The sequence below is a fragment of the Chelonia mydas genome, chromosome 14 (assembly GCF_015237465.2).
Source record: "Chelonia mydas isolate rCheMyd1 chromosome 14, rCheMyd1.pri.v2, whole genome shotgun sequence".
Taxonomy (NCBI): Eukaryota; Metazoa; Chordata; order Testudines; family Cheloniidae; genus Chelonia; species Chelonia mydas.
Genome location: NC_051254.2, coordinates 16435082 through 16459052, shown reverse-complemented (window position 1 = coordinate 16459052; position 23971 = coordinate 16435082). Strand labels below are relative to the sequence as shown.

The following is a 23971-nucleotide window of genomic DNA, read 5'->3' as shown; positions in this document are numbered from 1 at the left end:
AAGCCTGGAGCCCACAGAGTTCTGCACTGCTCTTGTGAACGTAGCAAATGCAGGATGTACAACTCGTCTGATTTTCAGACCCTCAGGAAGTACCCCAACAACCAGGGACATGACGCTATCTCGGAGAACAGTTGGCTGATGGACATAGTGAGAGACAATTCAGGGTTGCTTGCCGTGTTCGCGAAACGAGCGCTGAGCGTTGGGATCCCATTGTAATGCAGATTTGGAATGACAAGTGGTGGCGTTGGATGTGACAGGTCACCTTCTTGGATCCATGTGCAGAGCACACCCCGGCTCCCCAGCACAGGGACACCAGAATAAGAGCTGCATTGACAGTAAGGAGCCTTGGGCTTGGTTCTGATCCAAACACAACGCGTGGTTAATTTTTCCACCACACAGTGGAGACACAAGTAACGATTGCGCTCTGTAAGTTTGCAATGGGAAAGCATTTTGGCATTGGGAAATTCAGTGGCGACCGCTCTCATGCAAGTGTATAGCCCCATGAATCGTATCCTCTTACGCAGGACTGAGACTCTCGGCAACATGCAGGAGCTGCTAGTGGATGGATTTGAAGTAATGGGGTTCCTGAGCTGCAGTGAGGTGATGGACAGCTCTCGTATCCCTATTTTGGCACCAGCCCACCTTGCTACAGAGTACATCAACAGAAAGGGCTACTTTTCCATGATGATGCAAGCGTTGATCAATCACCAGGGATGCTTCACCAATATCCATGTAGGTTGGTCAGAGAAGGTGCATGATGCTCACCTCTTTAAGAACACGGGACTTTCCCAAAAGCTGCAGGCAGAGGCATTCTTTCCTAACTGGTGGATTACCGCTGGCGATGTTGACATGCCAGTGGTGATTCTGCGGGACACAGCCTATCCCTTTTGCTCCCATGGCTCGTGAAGCTGTACGCCAAGAGTTTGCTGTCTGAGGAGACCCATTATGTGCTGGTGCATTTCCTGCTTCTTGGCCTGCTGGGATTCCCATGCCTTTTTCCTGTCCTCTCTGTCTTTCTCCATGTCGTTGGTCACGGCTCTCCAACCCACTTTGTTGATGGGTGGATGCAGCATTGGCTTATAGGATCTCACAGAACATGTCCTCCCTGTCCTCATCTGTCTTCTGCTCCTCCACAGGGCCAGGCATTCTGTGGGTGTGGATGGGTCATCCCTCAATGCCTCCAGGTCAGAATAGACCCATGTACCGTTACAACAGAAAGGGAAGAATCAACATCAAAACTCCCTCCCCTTATTCCCATAAATCCTTTTAATGAGAAATGCCTGGGGATGGTTGTGCTACGGAGCGCCTCAGCCTCAGCACCGCCCCAGCCATGGTGAGTACGGCCTGCAGGGGCAAGGAGTTGGATTTTGTGTTTCATGAAGCGGCAGAATTTCAGCCCCTATTCAGCATGGGTCTGAGTACAGCACAAGGGCAGTAAATATTGGCATTGGCTTTCATAGGGTGTGGTGGTTTTTGTCTGATATTTCACTTGGAAGGGGCACAACAGACCAGTGAGCCCAGCTGCTGTTGGCGTCTTGAAGCCGCCTGAGCCCATATGCCTCTGGCCTGTCTCAATGGTGCTAGCTGAACTCCTCACAGACTGGCCTGGGAAAGTGTCCTTCCGCAGCCATGCCTAGAAACGTTAGGGAGAGGCTTGCCTCCATGGCCATTTCATCAAGATCTCTCCAGAGGATATGAGGGACGTCTACCTCTGTACATAAACAAACTGCTCCCATCCTTCTCTCCCGCCTAACCCAGCGGCTGCCTGCTCTTCCCTGCTTGTTGTACCGTTACCTCTTCTCATACAACGAAAAGTCGAGACACCAGCTTTAAATTTAAACATAGTAAGGAAAAATGTATGCGCACGCTTCCCCAACCTCCCTTCCCCTTCATCCGCGGGCTGATCTGCGCTCACATGGCGGGACTGGCTAGTCTCCAGCAGAGTATTCAATGGATCCTGGCTAGCAGCATGGCTGGAGTCCCCTGCTGTGTGCCCATGCCCAACCCACCCCCCATCCATGACAGGGATCTCCATCCCTGGCTCCTCGGAGGCATCGGCAGTGCTCTGTGAGGTGCTGGTGCGATCTCTGGTGAGCAAGGCATGCAATTTATTGTAAAAGTGTCAGACCTCCGGCACAGCGCCAGCTTGACTGTTGCCCTCCCTCACTTTGTGGTATCCCTGACAAAGTTTCTTCGCTTTCACACGGTCCTGCTGCTGATCCCTGTCTGTGTCGGAACTCTTCTTCTGCATCCCCTGTGCAACCTGCTTGTAGATGTCAGCGTTTCTATATCTGATCCCTAGTTGTGTCTGCACAGCCTCTTCTCCCCCAGGCCTGGGAGATCAGTCTACTCTAGGCACACTAGCTTGTCTACTGCCTCGTGTGCATGGAGTTGGAATGGTCGTCTGGGCAGCGGCACGCTGTGTGATGAAGTGGGATTTTCTGTAATATTTTTATGAATCCCTTGTGTGCCTCCCCCACCCCCCCACTCTCCTGCTGGTAATAGCTCACCTTAAGTGATCACTCTGGTTACAGTGTGTATGGTAACACCCATTGTTTCATGTTCTCTATGTATATAAATCTCCCCACTGTATTTTCCACTGAATGCATCCGATGAAGTGAGCTGTAGCTCACGAAAGCTTATGCCCAAATAAATTTGTTAGTCTCTAAGATGCCACAAGTCCTCCTTTTCTGCGTGCCTCAGTTTCCCGTATATGCTGCATTGTTGCCTGGTGAGGGGAAAAGGACTGCTTGCTCTCAGGCAGGCTCAGAGACATGGGTATTAATGCTGGCTGCCTGGCTGAGCTTGAAATGAGCCATTTAAAAAAAAGACTAGTTGAGACCGACCTCCTGTCAATGGAAGATACAAGAAGAGGCTGGCAAATCCAATCACCCAGGGCATTATACCTAGCCACCAAGGACCCGGTGGGAGGCAGATTTCCCCACCCCTCCTCAGGGAAGCTGAGCAACGTTCCCAAGCTGGAGAACAAAGGACTGGAGAGGTGAGGGGGTAAGAGCTGGCTGCTGGAAAGAGTCTGGGCTCTCATCTGGAAACTGACCCAGGAGGTCAGACCAGAGCCTGAACAATGGCGTTCACCCAGCTTGGCTGGGCTCTGGGCTAACCAGAACGGCCTACACTTTACTCTTCCTTTCCCTATGCTACTCTAAGGACTTCACTGTGCTGCAGTTGACTAATAAACTCTACTGTTTTTTGACAACGCTGTGTGTGTGTGTCACTGTGAATGCTTGGGGAGGTGCATGAAACCCTGCAGAGTGGACAAGTCTCTAGCAGGGGCCTGTCTCAGTTGGACTTGTTGAACAGAGCTCATGGTGTGAAGCTGAAGCCCAGAGGTTCAGCAGTAGAAGGCAGTGAGGCCACATGGCTCACCCTGTAGGAAGAGAGAGACTCCTTGGGGGTCTGGCACGCTGAAGGGGTTCCTCCGAGGACTGTTTCAAAGCTGGCAGCGTAGCACTGAATCTGTGGATCTATGATGCACACAACAAAGGTGATCAGCTAAGTTTGCTCATCCAGGTGGGCAATCGGGGAAAAATCAATTCAAAAATACTCAGTTTGTAAAGGGAATGTGGTGGGCTTCCGGTCTCTGAACCCCGGGCAGTGGAGTTTAAAATTGTGACCAGAGCAGTCACTGTTGCAGGGAATGGGGCATTGTGGGACAGCTGTTGGCAGATCTGTTAGGATCGACACACGTCATGCAGTATCTACACTCTCGCTGCGTTGACCTAAGTAGGTCCACTAAGGCTCTACACGGTTGGGGGGAGGATGGTTTTACTGCATTGTCGTAATGGGGCACTTACATGAATCAGAGACAAATTTGAGTGTAGACATGGGCATAAAGAGGTCAATGCAAAGCGATTTATGTCAACTGAATTCAGTATTGTAGACCAGGCCCCAGTTGCAGTGTGGACAATATCCGAAGTTGCTTATAGCTCTGGAGGTGACAGTTGTGGTGTCTGAGATGTGTATGGTGTAAAAGGTTCAGAGATGGTCTATTTCAGATACTATTTTGCACTCCAATTCTGTATTTAAATGACTTGCCGCGTTCTCAGTCGTGTGGACTTAGTCCCTTTGCATGCAGTATTCCTCCAGCAGAGATGAGCACTGTGTGTTTCTCTCAACACTTGCTTTGGCAGGGGCACAGCCCAGTGGTTTGGTGTCAGCAGCGACTGGGAGGGAAAGCGGGAGCACTGGCAACGCAAGAGCCGGCAGCACTGCAGCCTGCGATATGGCAAGCTCAAGGCCCCCTACCGAGACATGGAGCTACCCAGTCAGGAGGTGCCCTCCTTCCAAGGCACCGAGTCACCGAAGCCATGCAAGATGCCCAAGGTAAAACTCTCAAGAGTGTGGTCGAAAACCCACTCGCAGCAGGGTTCACTTGCATAATGTGTATCTTTGTGTCTCCGTTTTCTGTCTCTTACATTCATGTGCACATGGAGCTAAAAACCAAACCTAGTTCACTAACTTCTGCCTCTCTGTCCATGTGACTCTAAGATCGTAGACCCTTTGGCCAGAGGCCGTCCATTCCGGCATCCGGATGAAGTCGATCGTCCTCGGACCCCTCATCCTGTTCTACCACCCCAGACGCCTGGAGTTCTCTCCCTAACATCCTTCACCAGTGTGCGGTCAGGCTACACCCGTTTGCCCCGTAGGAAGAGGGAGTCTGTCGCCCACATGAGTTTCAGGGCAGCTGCAGCTATAATCAAAGTGAGTTCTGCGTGTGAATGCATGCCCAGCTGACCTGCTGCCTAGTGAACCTTCCTCCGAGACTTGTCCAGGGCATCCTTATGTCCTGTCACTTGTGCGTTCCCAAGTTCTGAACTGGAGCCCTTACTAAGGTTCTCCCAGGGCTCTACAAATGCAGTCATTTTTTTCCCCCTCAACACTTAATGCAAGACAATTTTTCATTGCATTCTGGGACACTTTGCAGACCCCTACATGGTTTGATACTTTTGCAAGATGTTTTGGTTGGATGACGTACGCAATGCCTATCTACATATTGCAGTGCTTTATTTTAAGCAGAATTTTAGCTAGAAAAGCTCAGTGGTTTGAGGGAACCGTGCACTGTTTAAGAAAATCAGCACTGAATGGCAACCTTTAACATGTGGAGGTTTTCAGATTTCATTGCAAACGTTGCATGAAACCCTTGTCATGGCTGGTGTTGCTGCTGGGGCCCATTAACAGGCCTGCTCTGCACTAGCGAATAACCTGGTTTCACAGGCTGTATGAACCAGATATGGCTCACCTTGTAGGCAGAGGTGGTTGAAAATTTTCTGACAAAACCGTTTTCCATCAGACCATGCTGATTTGACAAAATCAAAACACGTTATCAGAATATATTGATTTCACTGACCTGGGGAAATGAAGAAGGTTACATTTTGAGAAGGCCAAAATGTTTAGACTTTGAATTTAGTATTGTAGTCAACCTCATAAACACATGCTGTTTTGTGTCTCTCAAATTTGGAGATTTTGACTTTTGGGCCCGATTTGGGACAAAACCAGATTTCAGAATCTCTCTCAATTTTCTACAGGATGGAAAGGCCAGATTTTGATCAGCCCTAACCATCGAGTTTGGCAACACTGGCTTTTTGAGCTATATTTTAACATGTTAATGTACATTTAATCTGCAGCAAGGGAGATTTACGTCAGATGTTAGGGGGGCAACTTTCTAACTCTAAGGGCAGTTAAGCTCTGGAACAGGCTTCCAAGGGAAGTTGAGGAATCCCCATCACTGGAGGTTTTCAAGAACAGGTTGGACAAACACCGGTCAGGGATGGTCTAGGTTTGCTTGGTGCTGCTTCAGCATAGGTGGCTGGACCTGCTGACCCTGGAGGTCCATTCCAGCCCCACATTTCTCTGACCCTTACTGTGAATTCTAGTGTGGGCAGGACACGCGTTGTGTTTAGCTCGAGGCTGGAGTTTGATGGCTGCACTTGCCTTTTTACTGAGTGTTCTAATAACTTAGTGTTATAATACGTTATAATATTTGATCCAATGCTTATGTACTGCTGGGTGCTGGCGGAAGTGCACGCAACACTTTGCAAACTTCCACAACAGAGATCTGAAATGCTGACGGCTTCCTTCTTTGGGAAATCTGTGTGCAGATTCCCGGCCCTGCAGGTTAATCCACTCGATGTTCAGCCCCAAAACGGCCTGCTGGTCCCCCACTATAGTAGGGCAAAGTACAGCTTTACTAGTGCATTTCATCACCCCGTGTTTTGCCTTTTCCTCAATGAAAGGGACGTTCAGTTTTGGAGCCCTCGCCATCAAAACACAGAGGCAACAAGCGGAGCTTCCTGTATCCCAGCTTCCTGGATGAGGACATGGTGGATGCTGCAGATACACTGGACTCCTCATTCTTCAGTAAGGCAAGCATGGTTCCATGATATCCTAGCTTCACCCCCTTTCCCCTGTGGCTTTTCCCTTGGGGCTGAGTCTTGGAACCCCCGGGTCTTGGAACCCCCGTGGCTGGTGATGCATTCTGTGAGACCCCGGGCTGGCCCTCTTGAGACTCCACTCTGAGCATGTTGATGGAAACTGGGGCTTCACTTCCCTAGCGCTGATATTTTGATTGTTTTAAACCCAGTGTAAATTTTCCCTCTCTTCCCCCTTTTATTTTAAATCTTTCTGACACTGGTGCATGGCATCCCAGGCTGTTATCTTACAGAGCCCGTGCCCTAGAGAGTTTTTACTGCTTGCGACGTTGACCTTGCCTTCTATCGCCCAACACCAAATAAATCCCCTGCCATCCCAATTTCGCTCTGTTAAACTTGTTGCTTTTCACCATTTTGGGGTGCGGGGGTTGCTTAATATGCTGGGAGTGAGTTCAGTTTTGAGTAGTAAGGGGCCCAGAGGCTACAGTCTCTATTCACAAGCAAAGTGGAAAAAACACCTTAATTATTGTCACTGGTTTCTCCCTACGTACATCCTATCCCACAGCAGCAGCGCTTAGCCACATCTACGCTGCGGGGACTATAGCAGCATAGCTCTGGCACTGTAGCTATGCTGGCTCAACCTTGTCATGCAGACAACACCAAGAGAATTCCTCCATCAGCCTAGCTGCATCTGCTCCAGGGGCTAGATCAGCATCGTTATGGCGCTCAGGGATCTAGACTTTCATATCCCTGAATGGGGTAGTGAAGACAGCCTAAGCTTTAAGTGTGGCCCAGGCCTTCGGTCTGATTTAGATTGCAAGCTCTGCAAGGCTGGGACTGTTTGTACAGCACCTAGCCCAAAGGAGCCTCAATCTCCGCTGGTCCTTAGACATAACTGTAATAAAAATGATTTTAATAGGGCATCTCCAGCACTGCAGAACCCAGATATGCTGTGAGTTCTTCAGGCAGGGAAAGCCATGGTCTTACAAATGGGACAGGAACCCTGTCGGTGCTCGGTGAATCAATGATCAGATACCACAATGCCGCACTAAGCATAAATCTCTCCATTGAATTAATGGTTGATCATCCCACATCGTCTCACAAGGCCCTGTCCTGAAGCCAGGTCTGAGCCAGGAGTAAGGTTGGTTGAGACGCCATCTGGATCACTTCTCTGTCTGAACTAGGCCATCACGCACGTGTCTCTGCTGTGTCCCTCACAGATAGATGCGCACGAGGAGATGTATTCCATGCCAGATGACGTGTTCGAATCGCCACCCCTCTCAGCCGCTTACTTCCAAGGGCTTCCTCACCTGGACGGCGCGCGATCCTCTGAGGTGGAACAGCCTGTTCTGTGAGTATCGGTTCTGGTTCGGGGCTGTATGGGCTCGGGGCTGTGCCACAGAGATTTGCCCAGTGCCTCAGACTTGACATGTGCTGTCCTAGATAGCTTCTGAGCTGACCCATTGCGCTGAATGGTGCTGGGGGGCTGGAGTTGGTCTAGATATCCAGAAAGGACTTGTCCCCATCCCTTTCCCTGACAACTCCTTTCACTTCAGGCAATACTGGCCATGCTGTGATGAGGCCATGCTCGAAAGGGAGTAAAGCATTTAACTCCACCTCTTCAAAGGGAATTGAATTAAATGCTTCTCGCTGCAGGAAGGAAGGTGTCGGGTTCTCGGTGTCCGCAGTCCCCGGCCCCAAGAGAGGCAAGCGGATTGCTTCCAAAGTGAAGCACTTCGCCTTTGACCGCAAGAAGCGATACTACGGGCTGGGGGTGGTGGGCAAGTGGCTGAACAGGACGTACCGCCGGAGCATCAGCAGCACGGTCCAGTCTCAGCTGGAGAACACAGACAGTCACAGGTGAGGGCCGGGCTCCGGCTGGCTGGGGCGGGTGTGGTTATAATGGGCTGGGCTGATACGGGATCCTCGTGCTGCCCCGTATGTAAACGCTGGGCCTGGTTCTTGATGTTGACTGGTATGGAGTTACTCCTGATTGACACCAGGGGAGCGAGATCAGGGTCGGGGCCTGTCAGTTCAGCGTGGCCCACGCTGAGTGGTTCCAAACATACGCAGTGGGGGGCTCTATTCGCTTCAGTTCCAGTGCCTTCTCTGCCCAGACGAGGGGCCCGCGATCCTCCCAGACAAGGAGCTGCGTGGAGAGATGGGTGGTCAGGGAAAGGGCTCTGATGACTTGACTTCTATTTTAGTGGTTATGGATGCAAAATATGCCTTGCACTGGGGTTGTGAAATACTAACTAAAGCAATCCCAACAGCAGCTCCGCCAAGGCGCCTCCGAACCCAACCTACGTATCCCTGTCCTGAGCCCTTCCTACATCTGACCTAATTTGCCATGTCCTGCTGCGTCGGACGTGGGCATCTCCAGCCTGCTGGTTTAATGCGAGTGAAGGTTGGCAGGGACGGAGCTGCTCAGTCTGTGAAGAGTGACCCTTGTTTGTGTTTCCCTTCCCCTCCCCTAGGCCGTATTTCACCTATTGGCTCACCTTTGTCCATATCATCATCACCCTGCTGGTTATCTGCACGTACGGCATCGCGCCGATCGGGTTTGCCCAGCACGTGACGACAGAGTTAGTAAGTTTAATTGATACTGGCTGTGCCTATCGTGGGGTCTTGGTGCTGTCTAGCCTATCGAGTCCCTTGGGCTAATGGCACCTTTGGCACTGCCTGTCTCTCTGGGGAATCCTGTCTCCAATGCCAGGACTCCAGTAGCTGATTTAAAGCAAGTCTGTTGCCCCAGCTCTGCTGAATGCCAGCAAAATGGGGATTATCCCATGCAGGCTTAATTCTCCAGCATCTCTCCAGGCGTACAGTTAGCCAGGTGGCTCCCTTTCTCTCCTAGGTACCCAGGCACTGAAAGGAAGGCAGGAATTAAGCTTCCTGGGAAGATGGCCAACATTTATTCTTTCCTGTAATCTTTTTTTCTTCTCTTAACCTCACGCTCTGGAAAAAGCAGCCCCTTGTTTTACCTCGCACTGAACATGTACAGACAGACTTGGATTTCTTTCAGTTCTAAATGGCCTCAGGAGTGATGGGGTTACCATGTTTAGTGTCTTTGTGACTCCATATCAAATGGGCTCAGTTTCTGAGCAACGGGAACGTCTTTTCCCCCTCACTGATCACCCTGAAATCCAGCCTGGGATCTCAGTAGCAAGGATGGTCCAGTGGATAAAGCACTGGACTGGGACTTGGGAAACATGAGTCAAATTCCCAGCCCTGCCACTGTCTTCCAGTGTGACCTTGGGCAAGTTACTTGATCGTCCTGTTTCTCCTTCTGTAAAATGAGGTAGCACTGCCCTACCTTGTAGGGGTGCTGAGAGGCTCAAATCTAATCATGATCATGAGGTGAGGCTGCATAAGTACATAGAAAGACTTGAAATGAAGCTGGTCTTCCCCTGCGGGCCAAGTTATTCTCTAAATTATACCTGGGCAACACAATGAAAGCTCCTGTGTCATTAAGGCCCTTCACTGTTCTATGAGCCAAAGAGAAGCCAGCCTGACTCTTGGATCCCAGGCTGAGTTTGCAGGGCTGGCAGTTGGAAAAATCCATCTTGTTAAACCTTGGGTCCTTTTTGCTGTGAATTACACTGTGTGACTTTTAAACGTTGTGCCCTCTTGGCAGGTGCTGAGGAACAAAGGTGTGTATGAGAGTGTGAAGTACATCCAGCAGGAGAACTTCTGGATTGGCCCGGGCTCGGTAAGGGATATGTCTAGGTTGTTTTGTTTTGTTTCCTCTCCTCCTTTGCCCTGCGGGAAGCAGAGAGGAACATACCCTTTAGTGCAGAGGGAAGGAGAAACAAGGTTCTAACAGCTGCTGTCCAAACATCTCTTGCACACAGCTTTATCCAGCAAGTCAGGCCTGACCTGTTGCAGCCCCGGGCTGTTCCGTCTCTAGGCTCTCTTTCAACTCCCATCTGTGTTGCTGGTAACTTTTTGTGATGTGGCTCAGCCCACTGAGTGCTATAGACTGTGACTATTTTTGGGGTACCCCGGACTGAGAGCCACCTTGTTACCCCCTAGCCTTGCCTGGGGTGCCTGGCTGTTAGCTCCTCACCCCACCAGACTTTCAGCCACTCCAGCGCTCTCCTCAAGGCTATGCCAACCCCATCTGCCTTGCAGGATCACAGTAGGTGCACCCAAGTCCCTTGGAAGCACTCCCCTGTGATATCCAGCCTCTGAAACGGGCTACACGCAGAAATCCCAGATCCTCTGCCCCAAAGGTGCAGTGTACCCCAGTTTTCCCTTAAACCACCGCTTCTGTATAACCCACAGCACTTTAATGGCACAAAAGATGGCTTGTATTGAATTGTATTGCGTTTCAGATTGACCTGATCCACCTGGGAGCCAAGTTCTCCCCTTGCATCCGCAAGGACCAGCAGGTTGAGAAGCGCATTCAAAAAGAGAGAGAGCAGGAGCGTAACTCAGGCTGCTGTGTCCAAAACGACAACTCGGGCTGCATTCAGACTCAGCAAAAAGACTGTTCGGTGAGTGCGATAGGCTGCCTATCGGCTATGGGACAAGAAAACCTCCAGGAATCCCAAGGTCAGCTGCAAGACTAATGCAGACAGGACTTTGGGGTGTGTACAATGTGGGGGAGGGGGAAGACTGTCTACTTGCTATGATTAGGTCAGGGAAGGAACCAGGAAAGATACCTGCTAGCGAAGAACCAAGAGAGAGTTGTGAGGCAAGGTGGGGTTCAAGTGTAAAGTGGTGCTGACCTCTGGCTTTGTCTCATGTACCATTTTAACTTGTTATAAGTCGAGCGTTAGGAATCAGGACCTCCCTTCTGATGGGCTCCACTTAAGTTTCCATCTCTCTTTGTGCCTAATGGTCTCCGCAAGCTAAGACTCTTAAGTATGAACAATGCAGGAAGCCCGCTGTACTTACCTTGTTCTTCTGCGTATTAACACTATGGAGACCATTAGACACAAAGGAAACGTAAGAGGAGCCCATCAGATGGTAAGTCATGATTCAGTTCACACCATCTCAGGGACCCAATGAACCTGAAAACTAAAACTAGACTGGATCTTTTATACCCCTGCTTTATGCAGCTCGTGGGATATACACCATATTGAATCACTTTCCATGATCACAGCAAGATTAATATCTGCCTACTATGTGGCACTTTAGATCCTCTCTAATTGTGCTTCTAATTATTATCCCACATCACTTATTTCTTAATTCCTGTATCCATTCGTGTGATGGGTTACTCTTTTAATGGAATCTTCCATGTTAGCTGCACCAGACATGATGAGAGAGCAGCAGGTGGTCCTTCCTACCAACTCTGCACCTGGAACTGCTCTTCCTGGCTGCATGCAGCAGAGATTACTTTAAACATTGTGCATATAGATGCACAATGTTTACTGGTGGTCTTGCACAGCAACTGGCAGTGTGCAGGGCTCTGCACATGTGGGTGTCATGTCACATTGCTGTGCCACCAGGAGAGGCAAATTCAGTTGCTGTTCGAAGATGTTTTCTTCAAGTTGGCCCACTGGATGGATAACAGCTAATGTGTTAAGCAGGGTCAAACACTGACAACGAAGTCATGAATGATACATGCAAGAAATTCAGCACACTATTGCTTCCATTTAAATAACATGAATTATGACTAGGGTGTGCTGCCACAGATTCCAAGATTTGTGCAATGCTTAGGGGTGATTTCTTGCACCTGATTGCTTTCGCTCACTTTTTAGAGAACATCCTAAATAACACACATTGATTTTAATACAATTGTTTTTCCCAATGTAAGTCTCTTTAATGTCGTGATAGCTACACAACATTAAAGAGACTTACAAAGGGAATTAGGGGGAGCTCACCCACAGGACAAGAAGCATCTCACTAAAACAGCCATCCAGGAGGCAATATATGATTCCAGGATCGCTCTTCCACCCAAGCCGGTGGATATTTGGAAGTGCAGAGAGGAATTGTGGGGTCTGGCTGAATGGACCCATGTTCGAATGAGCTGGTTTGAACACATCAAATCTATGTATCTGTTTAACAACTTAAAAAAACCCACACTCCAAATTCCCATTCTCTGGAACTGCAGGAGACGTTAGCAACTTTCACAAAGTGGCCAGATTCTAACTCCCCGACGATGCTCAGCAATTCCAGCTGGAAGCGAACATCTGGGGCTGTATGCCATCAGGACCCCAGGTATGGGCACCGCGCCGGAGAAAGGGGAGGGAACAGGAGGGGTAGTTGAATAGGAACGAGGGATTGGAGGCAGGCCGTGATAAGTCTCCATGTCTGCAGGGGGGCTTGGGAACCATATACCATGGGTGGAGGTGGGTGGGTCTTGGCTTTGCTATTTCCAGCTCTGCTATAAAAGGGTTGTACTGAGGGAGAATGTTCATGCCCATGGCACCTTGCCTCTGAGGCTCTCAGAGCACTTTTCCAAACACACGTGTTCCATTTTAAAGATAGGGAAGGAGAAACTGAGTGAACTGAAACCAACTTACCTGAGCTCTCACAGAAAGTCGGCATCAGCTAGAAGTAGAACCCAGAAGCCCTGACTGCCAGTCTTGTGCTGTAACCATGTCTGTCTGTTTGTCTTAATTCATGGGGTGAGACAGAGGAGAGATGCATTTATCTATTGGATGCTTACATTTGTGTGCATGTCACCCGGGCCTCTGGGCATGTGACACGGTCCACCCAAGAGCACATTAAACTGTCTGTGTTAGGCAGCGCACACAGTCCCCTTCCTTGTACTGCCACAGTCAGCCTGGGCATGGTCCATAGTAAAGTCTGGCCCTCAGAGACCAAAGAGAATGAACTGGGAACTCTGCACTGAGGTGGGAGGAGAGAGAAGCTACCCAGACCCCTGTGAGTGCTCGTCCAGGACTGACAGCCCAGAGGGTTTCGCTGACAGAGGGTCCCAGACAAAGGCTGCACCAGCAGAACCCCTCCTCACTGATTGCTCCACCCCCACAGGACGTGCGAGGAGCCAGCCTCCACCCCGCCTCACGTCTGGCCAGATGACATAACCAAGTGGCCGGTAAGGAGTCTCCTGGGAATATTTTGCTGTTTCCCTTCCCGTTCATCATCAGAAATGCCCATAGCGTTCTGGGAGAGGCCTCCTGGCCTAGAAAGGCAGAGAAATAAAAGGCACTTGTCTTTTGGACCAAGCTGGGGAACCCCTGTGACCAGAGAAGTGCCAGCGTGATGGGTCTGGGTGGTGGAACTCCCCCTTGCCTGCTATCCATCTGCACTTGTGCACTCAGCTGCAGGGACACCGTATGTGCATGTCTCCCGTCCTCTAACCAGTTCTTTACTTTTCCTTTTAGATTTGCACCTATCAAGCCAAAACCAACCACACAGGCTTTTTGCACCTGGACTGTGAGATCAAAGGGAGACCGTGCTGTATCGGTACCAAAGGCAGGTAAGCTGCACCCATGCTCCTCCAGGCAGCATTCCTGATGCGACTGGAACTTGCCATGCCAGTGGTTAAGATCCCTATTCTACTCATAGCATTAGTCTTGTGTTATACGGGTAAAGGAGAGGGGACAGAGCCGAGGGCTGATCTGAGACAACTGCTCTGGACCCAGTGGGGTAAAGCTCATTCCCACTGGCCTTGCATGCCTGACTCTGTCGTCATGTACCCAGAGGGATGTAGAATGTGCATGGAAACTGCTACTGGACTACTCTGCCCTTGGGAGACCAGTGTCCTGGGGCTGTGCCTTATCATAGGAGGGTTTGCTTCTTCGGTTAACTTCCTTGGGATCTTTCTTGGAAAAGATGCTTCCTTCTGGGACACCAGTCATTGACTTAAGGCCCCTGTAGGTCTGTGGTGATGGGCAGATAGCCCTTCTTGTGAAAGGCAGAAAATGCCACAGGGCATTAATAAGCTGGGAGCTAAGATTTTCAGCCAAACCCTGTAAATGCAGTGTGGAGTTAAGCAGCTAGGCCAGACTGAGCCTGGATAGACTCCTCCATCTTGTCCCTGGGCCGAGGGAAGAATAAACGAGGATCTGGGCTTTGAGCGCGCAGGGGAAGGGAACGGGATCCCTGCATGAAGTGACCCCACCTTGTCCTCCTTTGAGCTAGCTGCGAGATCACCACACGGGAATACTGCGAGTTCATGCACGGCTACTTCCATGAGGAGGCAACGCTCTGCTCGCAGGTGAGCCAAGCCTGGGGCAGCTGGGCTAGAGAAATGCTGTGCGGGGGGCCTAACGCTCAGTCTGTGCTTCCCTGAGCTGAATGCTTTGCGTCTTGGCCAATGGCCAGGCTGGCGGTGTATCTCCATGAAACCGCCATCGGGGGCGCTCTGCCAGCTGCCTTGAGGAGCTGGATCAGCACACCGCTCGGTGGTGGCTGGGAATAAAAAGGGGTAGATCCTTGCTGGTCCCAGGCAGAGCAATCCTAGGGACGAGGGCATGCTCTGAGAATGACAAGAGCCTGATCAATAAAGCAGCATCCGGCCCTGAAGCAGCCTGCAATGGTGTATCAGCACCTACCAGGCAGGAAAATGCACTTCCTGGATATAAGCTTGGGGGCCAGAGAAGTCCACCCACCCCGTATCTCTGCTGGGCACCCACGCTGCCCTGGCGCTTTGCCCCTTAACCTGTGGGAGTCACACTCCCCTCTGACCTGACCCATTCATGGTGGGGTTTTCAACGAATGAGCCATGGGCAGGTCGAGGCTGCTTTGCTGGACCTGATAAATAGCCTGAGAACGTGCTTTGCTATGAGTTGGCTGTCACCTGTGCTCTCCCTCTCCAGCCTCCATTCGTCCCTCTGGGATGTGGCCGTGAGCCAGCGCTGCTCTTTTCACCCTGTAGCGCTTTCCCTTCCCTTTCAGGTCCATTGCTTGGATGATGTGTGTGGCCTCCTGCCCTTTCTGAACCCGGAAATCCCCGATCAGTTCTACAGACTCTGGCTGTCCCTTTTCCTTCACGCCGGGTAAGAAGCAGGGTGGGTGCGGGGAGGGGATCCTCTGTTTTTCCAAGAGCCTCCCTCTGCAGGCATGCCTCAGGCAAGCCCACTGATGCTCATGCAATCAAACGAAGTGCCCCGGACCAGGATGCGACTAGCCATTGGACAGTGGCATGCCCACTGGTTGATCCACTGTCTCGTTACTCCCTGACGTGACAGATGCTATTGGTAAAGGGCTAATGAAGAAGAGCATAAAACTGCATTTCCCCCACCCAGCCTCCAAGAACGAAAATGAGCCTGTCCCTGCACCCAAACAGTCTCTTCCCATCCTCCCGTAGCTGCCAATCCAGACTCGTCTGCCGGGACAGTTCTTGTAGGAAATGAGTTTGGTTTTGATTTAGATGAAGCCCGAGTAGCTCTAATCCCCACTGTGAGTGGGCGATGGAGTGGGGTGAGAGGGAACGGGATAGGTGCAGAGGGTTGCAGACTAAGCATCTGTGTGTATATTTCCATAGGATAGTTCACTGCCTGGTATCAGTGATCTTCCAGATGACAATCCTCAGGGATTTGGAGAAGCTGGCAGGCTGGCATAGGATCTCGATCATCTTCATCCTCAGCGGCATCACTGGCAACCTGGCCAGTGCCATCTTCCTTCCATATCGGGCAGAGGTAAGGGTGCTCTGAGACCCAGGGGTGGGGTGTTTGCCGCTGTCGCTCTTTACCCTGCCAGCTTTCAGGCACTCTCGCCATCAGCCAGAGATCTAGGGCCTCGCGGAGGAGTGACCGTTAACAGCGTTGTTTAGTGCAGCTCAAGGTGCTGGTTTGACGTCCCTGTGGGCTGAAGCCCTCTAGCTATTCCCAGAGCAGGTACAGCACAGGCTCCAACAGCACCAGCTGCCCTGCCCTGCTGGTGGGCCTCAGGCAGCCCCTTCTCTGGGGACCAGCTGTGAGGGTGAAAAGGCCTTGGCCCCCCTGCTCAAGGCTGAGTCCGAAGCATGTGGAGTAACCCAGAAACCCAGCCCTGGCTTAATGTGCAGGAACTGCCTGGTGGTTCTGCGTGGCAGGTCCCCCATATGCTGGTCCATTCTGCCCTTCGTACAGTGTGTGATGCCGGGCTGCTCTCCGGTTGGTGGCCTGAGCTCATTTAACATTCTCCGCCGTGGGCATTCAGCCAGCAGCTCTTTTTCCTGGTACCTTTTGCCCTTTCTGTGCCTGATGCTGCTCGTCACACCACCCGGGGAATAGCTGAGAGGGCACCTCTGTCGGTTCCTTGTAACAAGCAACTTGGCCCCCGGGCTCCTGACCCAGACCCGGAATTGTGGGCTCGGTAGCCTGTGATGCAAAGGAAATGGATAACGGGATTAGCCACCACAGCAGGATGGAGAGAGGTAGGGGAGAAAATCAGTGGTAGCGGTCCAGCTTTCTCGACTTCTTAAACCGATTGCTCTAGTTCCTGAGCTGAGAAGGGAGGTTTTGGAGGGATTAATAGGTGACCCCAGTCTGCAAGGCAGCTGCTGCCTTTCACTCATTCTTCCTCCTTGCTGCTTCCACTCCGCACTCCCTGACCTTGGGGGGGGGGGGGGGGGCCGCGGGAGGGTCTCCCCACTGCACAGCCTTTTGCTCACTCAGAGGCACCTTCCCTGGAGCTGTCTGCCCATTTTGTCGCAGGAAAGGGGTGATTGCTGTAGAGATCAGGTTTAAAAAAAAAAAAAAAAAAAAAAAACCCACGCCTTCTAGGCTCCAAGCCCCACCCTGGGTAAAGGGGAGAAGAGACGGCAGCATCCCTCTGAGCCATGTCCTGCAGGCTGGGCTTTTACAGCCCAGTGAGAGGTGGGGGTGCTTGGCACCTCAAACTCTAGTGCTTAGCGCCCAGTGCCCCAGTTCAGGATTGGTTCCCCAGTGTGCTAGGTGCTGGAGGAGGCGATCACAGTTGGAGGATGATGGTTTTTTAAGGATGTTCTGTAGCTATCTGCTTCGGCACTGACTTTCCAGGTGCAGCTGCCCCTCCAATGCAGGGGAGTTTATTCCTTCTACTCATGGCAGTCGGGAGTGGGGGGGCTTCCTGAGCTCTGAACTGCATTGGAGCAGACCTATGGTGATGTGTATTAAATAGGGACAGTCGCCCACTGTGTGAACAACTAGGGGTATGGCTTAGAACTGGTTCCTTTTTGTAACCTGAGTTGACATTGACTGTAGACTTGTCGAAGGTGAGCAAAGGGCATAGTTCAGCTAAACTGCATAAATCTTAATCTTTCTCCAGACTCCTTGCTAGTGGGGATCGGGCCCTGATTTCTCTCCTCAGTCATAATCCAGGAGTCCTAGGTACAGTAGCCTGAGCAAAGAGAGAGAGTCCAAAAAAGTTTTCAGTCTGAGTTGTGGCTGACCCATGTATCCTCTTTACTGGGGGTGCAGCCTGGCCGTAATCCACTTCTCTGTCTCATGTGCAGGGTTTGCACGTGCCACGCCATCCCATGTACCCGCACGTGAGCATGCATGCACCCTGCGGGTTTACGCACCAGGCAGATGGCTAATCTGTCAGCAGAATTCTGATGGGCTTTGCATTAGATCACACACACGTAATCCCTTTGATTTGTTTGAGTTAGCCTGCGGGGCGGGATGGCTGCTGAGCCACCAAAAGTACTGACTTCTCTGGAAACCAAAGTACTGAACTCTCCTTTTCTATGGCCGCTTCCCAGCAGATCTGAGCAGCCCTGGACACCAGGGCTCTTGTCCCAAGCCGCCAGTGGGAGCCTTTCCAGCTAGGAAACAGTGTCCGGTTCATTCTTCCTTCCCTGTCCTCACTGTCCCTCTGCTTCACCTGTGTCATCCCCGCCCCTCTGGTGTGCAGGGAGTAGGGGGAGCATTGCTGGTCAGTCCCCTTTGCTGGATCTCTTCCTGTCTCACCCACCTGCACCGGTAACAGGTTCTGCCCTTGGATGAATCAGAAGCCAGAACAGATTGCAACTCGCCCTCCGGTGGCTGTTTGCTGCCTGTGATAAATTAGACATGTCTTGGGAAAGCTGATGGCTGTGCTAGCTGGATGCACCGAAAGCTGTCCGGAGCGCCATTGGCTTGAGCTGGATATTTGTCTTTAACTTGGCGCCTCTAGCGGTAAAGCAAAAGCAAGTGACGAGACAGAGCCCAGGTCACAGGGGAGCAGCTTATTGCTGTTTCACCTCGTCAGGATTTAAGCGAAGGACAGCACATGTCAAAATAGTTGAATGAGCCCATGACGGGGTTTACCTAGTCCCAGCCCTCTGTGTACACGCTAGCAGACAAAGCCTTTTGAGTAGAAAGAGAGGCACCAGGAGGGCAGTGACTTGCCCAAGGTCATCCAGCAAGTCAGTGGCGGACAGGGAATAGAACCCAGTTCTCCTAATTCCCATGATGCCCTAACCACTGGACCATGTATTTACTCCTGTAACTGAACTAAGTTTGAGTGGGACCCACTGTAACTCCCATCTTTATCTCCCTCAGGTTGGCCCTGCTGGATCCCAGTTTGGCTTGCTGGCCTGCCTCTTCGTGGAGCTCTTTCAAAGCTGGCAGATCCTAGAGAAGCCCTGGAAGGCTTTTCTGAACCTCTTTGGGATCGTCCTCTTTCTGTTTCTGTGCGGCCTCCTGCCTTGGATTGACAATATCGCCCACATCTTTGGCTTTCTCAGCGGCCTCCTGCTGTCCTTCGCCTTCCTCCCCTACATCACCTTCGGCACCGGGGACAAGTACCGCAAGCGGGCCATGATCATTGTCTCCCTGCTGGTCTTTGTGGGTCTCTTTGCCTCCCTGGTGATCTGGCTCTACGTCTACCCCATCAACTGGCACTGGATCGAGTATCTCACCTGCCTGCCCTTCACCAACAAGTTCTGCGAGAAGTATGACCTGGACCAGGTTTTGCACTGACCCCACAGCCTGGAGACAGGGCAGGATGGGGCAGAGGTTTTAACATGGAAAGTTGGCACCAGCTGGATTTTCTCAGTGACTGGGAAAGTGGCTTCAAATCAGGGTGCAGCAGAGAGGGGCGGACGTTGCCGTTAAGTGCCCCAATCCTCTTCTCTGCTGTCTAAAGCCATGCAGGATGTTCCCTCAGGGCTAGGCCTGCCTCAGAGCCAGTCTGTCCCTTAGCGCTGGTGCAGGGCGCTGGGCAGGTGCTGTTATTTTGGGGACATGGGGGGGGAACTGCCCTGGTTGATCACTGCTGGATGTGGGAAGGAGTGGAGCTGAACTGACCTGGTTTGCATTTGGTCCAGCCAACGTGGGACAGATCTGTCACCCCACACTGAAAAGCCATAATCCCCAGGTCCAGCTGCCGGCATGGGAGCCCAGCAGCCACTTCACGTGGGAAAGACTCGAACCAAATTGGGAATGTGGGAGACTTTGGTGCTTTTGTTCCATTCTGGGGAAAGGCCTCCAGTGGTGGGCCGTGCTCTGAGGTGATGACCTGTGCAGGGACTTGTGTTGCCAAACAGCCCTCACCAGTGCCTCTCCCTCTCACCCTCAGTGAATCCTTTCATGGTGAAACTGCTGGATCCTTCCTTATGGGACTGAAGCCCCAAGAATGAGGCATTTCAGGGCTTGCCTTGAAAGCACCCAAATGACACCTGTTGAACTCTGTCAGCAAAATCTGCCCCTTTTCCCCACCTGCTGCATCTCTTTCAATGGTCTCCCTTTCCTGACCTGCACTGTACAGCCCTTCCTTCCTTGTGCCTAATGGCATGAGATGGGGCTTCCCATCCTGTAGCCCCATCCCATCTCCATGCCTTGCGGGTACTGGTGAATTGTACTGTGAAAACGAACCCCTTTTGCAGGGGGCACTTTTTTATATGCCAATATTTCTTACCTCCATAAAGCTCTAGAGGAAAACACCAGTGATCAGCGATAGTGCCTGAACCAAATGCTCGCTGGTAAGAGTCCTCGAGTGATCTTTGGGAATACTAGTCGATCTAGCGGCTCCATTCAGTGAATGCTGGTGCCTGGCTCAGAGGAAACTGACCGGTTTTAATGACACTGCTCAGGCTGATGCAGAGTCCGATCTCCAGTGTGGCGCATAAGGGCGAATGCTGCCCACTTACTCAAGTTGAGCAGTGCTTTGCTGTGAAAACCGCTCTGTAGAAATCAGTCTGTTTGCATATTTAAGGTACCACTTCAGCCCAAGGAGGGGTGGTGGAATTGGGCCCTCAGCAACACTTATTTTTTCAGTCCCAACCTTCATCATCAAAGTATCCCAAACTTTTTCTGTTTGCTCTTTAAAGTAGTGAAGGCCCCTTTTTAAAACCATTGGTGCTTGGGGATTACATGCAAGGAGTAGGATTTTTGAGGCTGGAGTTTTCCTTTTGTAAGCACAGAGAAGCAGACTTGCCTCCATCTGGCTTGCTACCGGAATCCGTGTGTTCCTCGCCAGGAAACTGTTGTAAAGATGAACCAACAGAGTAACATGCTGCTGACAGTTCTGGGTCAGTGTGCATGCGTTTGCTGAGGAAGGCACAAGAAGGGGGGGCATGGGTTAGTTAGCAACTCTTACAGCCCCACCTTGCTTCAGACCCTTGGGGTTTCTGAATTCTCCTCTCACTATATGACTGTCAGAAGGTGATTCTCCACATTTGGCACAGTATTACCTCTTTTTTTTTTAACCCACAAGGGGGGGCGAGTAGATTTTGCTTGAAAGAGGAACTGCTGACTGTCCCTTCAGTGTCCAAATCGTGGTCTTGGAGAATGGACCAAAAAGCGCACAGAGAAATACCAAATCTTAGTTTATTCCTTATCTTCTAGTGCCCAAGTACAATAACTATCCAGTTAGTAAAAGCATGCCAGATACTATCCTATATGGTTCCTGTATATTAACTTGGCCATTCGACTCTTTAAGTTAACAAGTAATCCAACGTTTAATTATCTTGTAACTAGGAGACTGGATCTCATGATAAAGAGAAATAACAATTAAGCTCTTAAGCATGGTATTCGGACCAGGTAGAGCTGGGCTTTTGAAATTACACTGCTGCGTTACTGGCTGAGATCTTGTTTTAAAGAAGCAAATATAAGTTCTTTTTAAGTCCTCAGTAAATTAAAATGATTCCATCCATGAACCGAAGTGGAAAGTGCCTCCTTTAACACAGATTTTTGAAGCTTTAAGAGCATGTTAATAATGGGAAGACAGAGTCATTCTCCTTGGGGTCCCTCGTTCTGAGACAGCCTGCGACGGACCGTATTTACCTTCTGGCGGCTGTTCAATATGTTGTGTGCCATGCGCTGAGGCGAAGGCTTGAATAATGGATGGAGACCAAACTGCTATCTCCTGCACAGATGTGGGCTGGGGTTGGGTCAACAATAAAGGAGGAAGCTTGCCCTGCTGCTGCCTATGCTGTACTTCCTCTCTGGCTAGGCAGGGATGTCAGTTAAAGATTGAATAATGAATGCCTGGCGTTGCTCTCCTGAGCCCGGTGGTGCAGTCTGAGCCATGGCAGCATACGGTGTCAGTACATATTGCTCTAAGCACCCTAATGGCCTGTCTGGCTTATGATCAGCTCTCTCTGTAAACGAAGCAGGGAGATGGGCCCCTTCAGCTCATACATTTCACACCGATTAAACAGCTTCTCCCATCGCGCTTGTGCATCTGGAAACTTCTCCCTGGGTTAGCAAAGATGAACTGTGCTGGTGCTGGGCCGCATGGTGTCCCAGCGCACTTGGGCTGGGTGGTTGGCTACATACAGGGTGTGCTTTGTTACTGCTTCCAGTCCCACTCTGACCCCCCCCCCCCCCCCGCCATTCCCCTCCATGCTAGTTTATCCAAAAACTGGAGCGCTACCCTGTCATCACTGATGCTTTTCAGTACTGTTTCCTTTAATAAATGCATCTGTATTTAATGAGAAGCACACGAAGCCCGTTTTCCAGGCTCAGCTGCTGCTGCTGGATGGATGACACTAGGTGGGGGTAGTGACACTTATTTTGTGACCAGCTGGGGGAGGGAGGGTGAAAGAAACAGAGCCATGGTTGACTCTAAAGCCGAAGCATAAATTAAATGATGGTGAAATACAAATTGTCTAAACTCTTCTTAATTAGCCTGGCTGTTGTCTTAATCTGTGGCCCCTGAAGGGTCTTGGGTCATTTACCCTGTAGCACAACCCACCAGTGCTTCCTTGGCTCTTCTCCCAAATGCAGTCATTCTCCTGGGCAGGTGCCCTCATACCACTGCCCAGTAAAGAGAGAACAGTGTGGTCTCATTACGACTTCATCTCTTTCGCAAATGTATTACCATGCGCTGCATAATTCGTATCGATGGCACTTAGCATCTGAGCACCTCTCACACTAATGTGCCTGGGAGGTAGGGCCATGGGATTATCCCCATTTCACAGGTGGGGGAGCTGAGGCTCAGAGAGTCAGTTGCACACGGTCTCTCAGGAAATCTGTGGTGGTGCAAGGAACTCAACCCAAGTGTTCAAAGATCATAGACTAGTGCTCTAACCACTGGACTATCCTTCCTCTCTAGTAGTGTGCTACACCAGCCTTCCATGCACTTTATATATGGCTAATGCTGTATCCCAACCCAAAGCTCGCTGGAGTCTCTTCATTGCTGCTAGATCAGATGCTATTTAATGGCACTTGGCACTTTCAAATGCCTATATCGTTTATTTCTCTAGCTTTGGGTTTCCTTACTGATTTGGTCATCTGCAATGGCCTCTTACTGCAGATTCAACAAGGTTTTGCTCTCTGTGAAACTTAGGAAGCTACTGAATCCTGGCGCTTGGAGACAATCAAGGGCATTCCAGTAACAAAACCCATGAGACTTCCACGTGGCTTGTGGTGTTCCTGGACTCCATTCGGTGGCATTTGCAGTCCCTGAACTCAAGTCTGCCTCGTGTGGTGATAAATGGAGCTGCACTGCCCATCATGCTGGCTAGTGCCAACTGCCTTTTCCTGCTGCTGCCATCTCCCCTTTCTCACATGAAGGCTTTAAATGCTGCCTGCTTTGACTGCCACTACAATAGCAGTCCCTCGTGCTTTTGCAGCAGCCTTCACTGGAACAGTCCTCTCCTACAGTGGAAGCTGTCCCCGGTAGTATTGGGACCAAGCAGGTGGCCAGTTTTTGTACTGCTCAGAGCCAGGCCTATGTCCTGTCTGCATTCCATGCTGGGGCAAGTTCACATGCAGGCTCTGTGTTTGCTTCTTGGCCAAAGGCCCTCTTATGGGATTTTAAACAAGTGCCCGCATGCGGTAACAGACTGAGCAGCAGGAGCAGAGCTGCCCCTTTACGCAGTCTAGTCGACGCTAGGAAAGGTTTGCCCATGTAGCTATACCAACCAATTCTCCTAGTGTCGACACTGCTTATACTGGCAACAAATGCTTTTGCCAGTATAGCTTACACCAGGTCTCCAGACAACATATCCTGGCAAAAGGACTCCTCCATCCACGCTAGGGCTTTGGCTGGTCTAGAAGGTTCACAAAAGCAACACCCCTACCCGACATTACAATAATGGCGACATTTTCTAGCATAGACCTGGGCGCAGTTCCCCTGCGAAGGACAGAGGGTGGATTAACTCCAGACAGTGAGCAGGGTCCAGTGGGAGGGGCTGCAGCCATGGAGCAGGAGTGGGGTGGATGGAAATCCTGTCCTTCCTGCTTTAAACTCAGACTGCCCCGATGGTGAGAATACAGCAGACAGGCCTGGCCCTGGTGTGGGAGAGCCAGGTATGCTGGGAGTCCCATGTA

At 50.9% G+C, this 23971-nt stretch overlaps 1 protein-coding gene across 8 annotated transcripts in view; it reads left to right on the top strand.

Moving 5' to 3' along the window:
* RHBDF2 (rhomboid 5 homolog 2) overlaps nt 1-21348 on the top strand; it is a 76588-nt gene extending 55240 nt beyond the window's left edge. For all 8 annotated transcript variants that reach the window (XM_043527788.1, XM_027834664.3, XM_037913875.2 and 5 more), the window contains 15 exons: nt 4152-4344; nt 4510-4722; nt 6255-6383; nt 7610-7740; nt 8046-8249; nt 8867-8978; nt 10027-10101; nt 10727-10888; nt 12451-12557; nt 13335-13398; nt 13688-13782; nt 14448-14523; nt 15204-15304; nt 15793-15946; nt 18755-21348. In XM_043527788.1, coding sequence (XP_043383723.1) covers nt 4152-4344; nt 4510-4722; nt 6255-6383; nt 7610-7740; nt 8046-8249; nt 8867-8978; nt 10027-10101; nt 10727-10888; nt 12451-12557; nt 13335-13398; nt 13688-13782; nt 14448-14523; nt 15204-15304; nt 15793-15946; nt 18755-19174 — 2236 coding nt within the window. In that variant the 3' untranslated portion in view covers nt 19175-21348. The remainder of the gene's footprint in view (nt 1-4151; nt 4345-4509; nt 4723-6254; nt 6384-7609; nt 7741-8045; nt 8250-8866; nt 8979-10026; nt 10102-10726; nt 10889-12450; nt 12558-13334; nt 13399-13687; nt 13783-14447; nt 14524-15203; nt 15305-15792; nt 15947-18754) is intronic.
* The last annotated feature ends 2623 nt before the right edge of the window (nt 21349-23971 follow it).